The 4,730-nt window shown below is 38.9% G+C and overlaps 1 protein-coding gene across 1 annotated transcript; it reads right to left on the bottom strand.

Annotated features, from left to right (window-relative positions):
* Window positions 1-1,028: 1,028 nt before the first annotated feature.
* LOC104943681 (carbonic anhydrase-related protein) lies at window positions 1,029-4,665 on the bottom strand (the record flags this gene model as incomplete). The annotated part of the gene is made up of 4 exons (XM_010769135.1): window positions 1,029-1,225; window positions 2,718-2,766; window positions 2,860-2,922; window positions 4,534-4,665. Coding segments are annotated over 4 exons (426 nt in total), but the record flags the coding sequence as incomplete, so codon positions are not given.
* Window positions 4,666-4,730: the final 65 nt, after the last annotated feature.

Genomic DNA, 4,730 nt, shown 5'->3' with positions numbered 1-4,730 from the left:
CTTTAAAGTAGAGACACTACATACTGATATACACCTGAACATCAGCAGGAGAGGACTCTTTAAAGTAGAGACACTACATATACACCTGAACATCAGCAGGAGAGGACTCTTTAAAGTAGAGACACTGCATACTGGTATACACCTGAACATCAGCAGGAGAGGACTCTTGAAAGTAGAGACACTACATACTGATATACACCTGAACATCAGCAGGAGAGGACTATTTAGTAGAGACACAACATACTGATATACACCTGAACATCAGCAGGAGAGGAATCTTTAAAGTAGAGACACTACATATACACCTGAACATCAGCAGGAGAGGACTCTTTAAAGTAGAGACACTACATACTGATATACACCTGAACATCAGCAGGAGAGGACTCTTTAAAGTAGAGACACTACATACTGATATACACCTGAACATCAGCAGGAGAGGACTATTTAGTAGAGACACAACATACTGATATACACCTGAACATCAGCAGGAGAGGACTCTTTAAAGTAGAGACACTACATATACACCTGAACATCAGCAGGAGAGGACTCTTTAAAGTAGAGACACTGCATACTGGTATACACCTGAACATCAGCAGGAGAGGACTCTTTAAAGTAGAGACACTACATACTGATATACACCTGAACATCAGCAGGAGAGGACTCTTTAAAGTGCTGCATAACTTATTCTAAATAGCTTCATGTGTACTCCTGTTGGGTTTATAAAACTCCAGAACAAGAATTAACGTGCAACAATTGTTTTCCTTGTGTTGATAAAATGATCAAATGAACCGAACGACAGGTGTGAATCAATGATGCTGGACCGTGGATGATTTAAAATAAAAATATACATTTCAATGCTTTTAGAACTATTTATTTTTGAAACCGTGCTGTCTTGTGATAACCTGGCACCCGCATCAACCACAATGCAACCCTACCAGCAACAATTCTGGTGGAGTTGTGGGTGTCATGCTGGTAGCAGCTAATAGATGTCCATTTAGCCTCCAGCTGAGAGAAGCGGGTCTACAGCAGTCTGGTGAACTTTCTTACTCCACACTTATTTCTTCATGTTTCAGACTGAAGTCTTCAGACTGACAGCACACACAAGGCCTTACTTGTAGCTGGGAGATGGTGAGGGGGTAGCGGTAGAGGATCCAGGTCACATTTTCACTACAGGGTGGAGTGGTTAGAGATCCTTCATACACCCAGTAGTCTCTCAGCAAAGGGTCTGAGGGAGGATTCAAAGCGTGTCAGTGAAAGCTGCCCATAGAAACAGGCAGGTATAAGAAAACATGGCCGCCAAAAAGAAGCGGTGATGCCAGCAGTGTGGATGAACTGGAGAGTTCTAGTTCATGTTCAAAAAGCATATTGTGTCCTTGTAAAGAAAATATGTTATTCTTGATTTTGTTCAAATTGTTTAGGAACATAACAGTACATTTCAAATATATATTTATGTATAGATGTCCAAAGCAGCATTTACTCTCATTGTACTAAACAATCACCGTTCCTGAAATGACGAGATCATCTCACATAATGCACACTGATCAGATGGTCCAGTCAAAGGCTGGTAGAGTGGGTGCTTCACTGCATACTTTGCATTCTTTTTATATTATATCATATAGGGGATTATGATGGTCCATTTGATTGAATTAGGCCAGGTTGGTATAATAGCAGATTCATTGGGCTCTGCGGCCAAACCAATCCATGATTAAACCATGTGTGAGCTCTCTCTAATCGTCTGTCTGTCTGTCCTGTTTCTGCATATGCAAAGTCAAACAAACTGGTGACGTATAATAGAGGTGTAACTGAGCGTTCTGTCAACAGTGACTGACTGAACTCAAACGCTCCACAAGGTCAACCAAACAAGAGCCAAATGCAATATTTGCAGGAAGGACCTCACGCACAGGGAGGAACCTGAGTCCTGCTTCAATATGTATTTATCTGTTCATGTTTGAGTCTGATTACTTTAGATTGAGATAAGTCAGGACAGTCATATCTGAGCTTTGCTGCTGCTTAATAAAAACATAATGTTTTCACCAAAAGATTCAGTAAGGGATTCGAAAGAGTTTGATAAACAGATTCCTATCTGGGTTCAAAAAGCCAATCATTTTTACCCATAATTGCAAAGTATTTTATAATGGATAATTATATTGTTATGTTGCAATTTTTCACTATTGCTGGCCATTTTTTTGCAATTATCATAGTCTATAATAAGTCCAATAGTCTATAATGTGATTAAAGTTTTTTTTAGAGTATTATAAAATGTTTTGCAGTGTTTTATGTGTTGTTCTTTTATTATTATTTTAACTTTATTTAATTTAAACAATAATCACTAAATTTACTTATCATCCCATTGTAATGTTTCACAACCATTACAATTATAAAAACATTAAGATCCTTGCAAAAACATCTTTAGTAAATGAGCAGTGATTATGATGTAATATAATACATATAAAGTAGGAGACACAGAGCTTATTGCGGCTCATTATCAGTACGTTTATAACCCATTATGGACATAAGAGTCACCAAGGGTTGCAATCTTTCCTCTCACTTGAACTGATAACACTAGTAATACAGTGTAAGCTGGCATAAAGAATGAAAGAGTGGACAGAATGATGGTGATCCAGCAGGCTACAACTATAGCTATATTATAATATGTTGTTCTTTCAGAATGTCTAATATATTGATTATACTTTGAAATCAGGTGTGTTTCTGCTCACCAGGTAACAGAGTGTTGGGGTTGAAGCAGGGGATGATCTTGCTCTTCCCCTGATGGTAACAACAGAATGATTTTATTAATGCATAGTTGGTGAAGTGATTATTAATCATCTGATCTGATGATGTGATGAGACCCCTGCTCACCTTGTACTGCAGGTCCTGCAGAACCTCGGTGATGGCCTTCAGACCCAGGTGCTCCTTACCGATCTGATGGAACAAAATGTGAGGGTTCAGAGGCCTGAGACTTATCAATGTGCCTTCTGAAGATGACAATAACAGAGGTAAAGACTTCAAATTTCAAGGAACATTTAAGTTTATATCTGCTGTATCCGTACAGGAAGTAAACAGGAAATGGAACCCTAAGGAGCTGTGAAGTAGATGTGTTAAATCTGTTGATTTGGGGGGTCAGGGCGGTCTGCGGGGGGAGAGGGGGTGTCTACTAACTGAAACGTTGACTTTAATTAACTGTAATTTGTCAACAAAATACACATAACTGTATTAGGTTAGTTGAAAGCAATCATAATAAGTTTAAATAAAAAATATTAGGTTAAACTTAATATTATTGCTTTCTACAAACCTAATGTGTAATTTGTTGACAAAATAAAGTTGATTAAAGTCAGCGTTTCAGTTTTTTAATGCAGATATCTCTCAAAGTGAAGTTTTTGGTTATATTAAAGTGGGGGAAATGTTACCACCAGTTTTCTTAGCAGGGGATTTGAATAGGGAAGTCAAGCCAGAGTTTCAAAGGAATTTCAGCACATGGTGTTTTCCAACAATTCTGGATGAAGCTGTAAGTCATTTAGAAAAACAAACCTCACAATCCCAGGAAGGAAAAACACGTTAAGGGCACCGACGTGCCAAAGGAGGCAATATTTGTGTAACTGAGGGCAATGCAAGGTCAAATGCAGCGCCAATACTTTCAAACGATTCAAAATCGTTTCACCAAAAAGCACACACACTGCTCCTAACGTTTACTCTGAGTTTATTTATTGGCTGAAGCTGTAGGTGTAGTGTTCAGTTTTTGTTGAAGCACTTTATAGCAGTTGATTAGCTTTTTAAGGCTGTTAATTAAAATATGTTGTACTGTCATTTATTCTACCCTTATTGATGAAATATCAGAAGGACAAATAAACTGTTAGATGATTTTATTATGGGAGTCTGCACACTGTAAAGCCCCAAAGCAATACATTTGTTTGTCTTTATGGCATTCAAACGTTCAATCTGTAAATTCTTCTTCATGCTAGAGCTGGTGATAATGACAGAATATATATAAGTAGGTAAAGCCAAGTATAGAGGAAGCTGGTTGTAAGAGAGGGGTCACCTTTTTTGAACCACGATGTAAACATGTTTATTTCTGCTGTAAAGTTGGTCATTTTAACATGGGGGTCTATGGAAATTGCTCCCTTCTGCAGACTGCTCCTACTGGCCACTAGATGAACTGCAGTTTGAGGCACTTCCTTATTGGCCTCCCGTCTCTGCCCCAGAGTTTGCTGCTTGGTGCAAACGCGTTACAACGGCCTAAAGAACCTTCATTAAGACAAACGAGCTACACTATCAAAAACAATGCAAGTGAAGAAACATCTTCGATAACACATGCCCAGAGTTTACAAAAGATGCAGCATAAAAATAAATGCATACAATTTCTTTTTTACATGCAGCTTTTTTAAATTGCAGTGATTCCTTTATGCAGATTTTTTTTGTTGCCGCATTTTTGAAAGTGTAACAGTGTTTCTCGACTCGGTCCGCTGTAGCGTGTTTGCCCTTGTCGGCCTCCACACAATGGGGATATCTCCTCTGATCCTTGATGTGAAAGATTACCTGCACAAACAGAGCTATGATGACGACTCCATTCTTCTTCCCAAGAGCATCCTCCAGAGAGTTGAACAGAGTGCTGTTCCAGTGAATCAGATGGAGCTGCGCACACACACACACACACACACACACACACACACACACACACACACACACACACACACACACACACACACACACACACACACACACACACACACACA

This window comes from Notothenia coriiceps, unplaced genomic scaffold (genome assembly GCF_000735185.1).
Source record: "Notothenia coriiceps isolate Sejong01 unplaced genomic scaffold, NC01 NC01_scaffold00006531, whole genome shotgun sequence".
NCBI lineage: Eukaryota > Metazoa > Chordata > Actinopteri > Perciformes > Nototheniidae > Notothenia > Notothenia coriiceps.
Note: the sequence above shows the minus strand (reverse complement) of the source record. Positions and strands in the feature narration are given on the sequence as shown.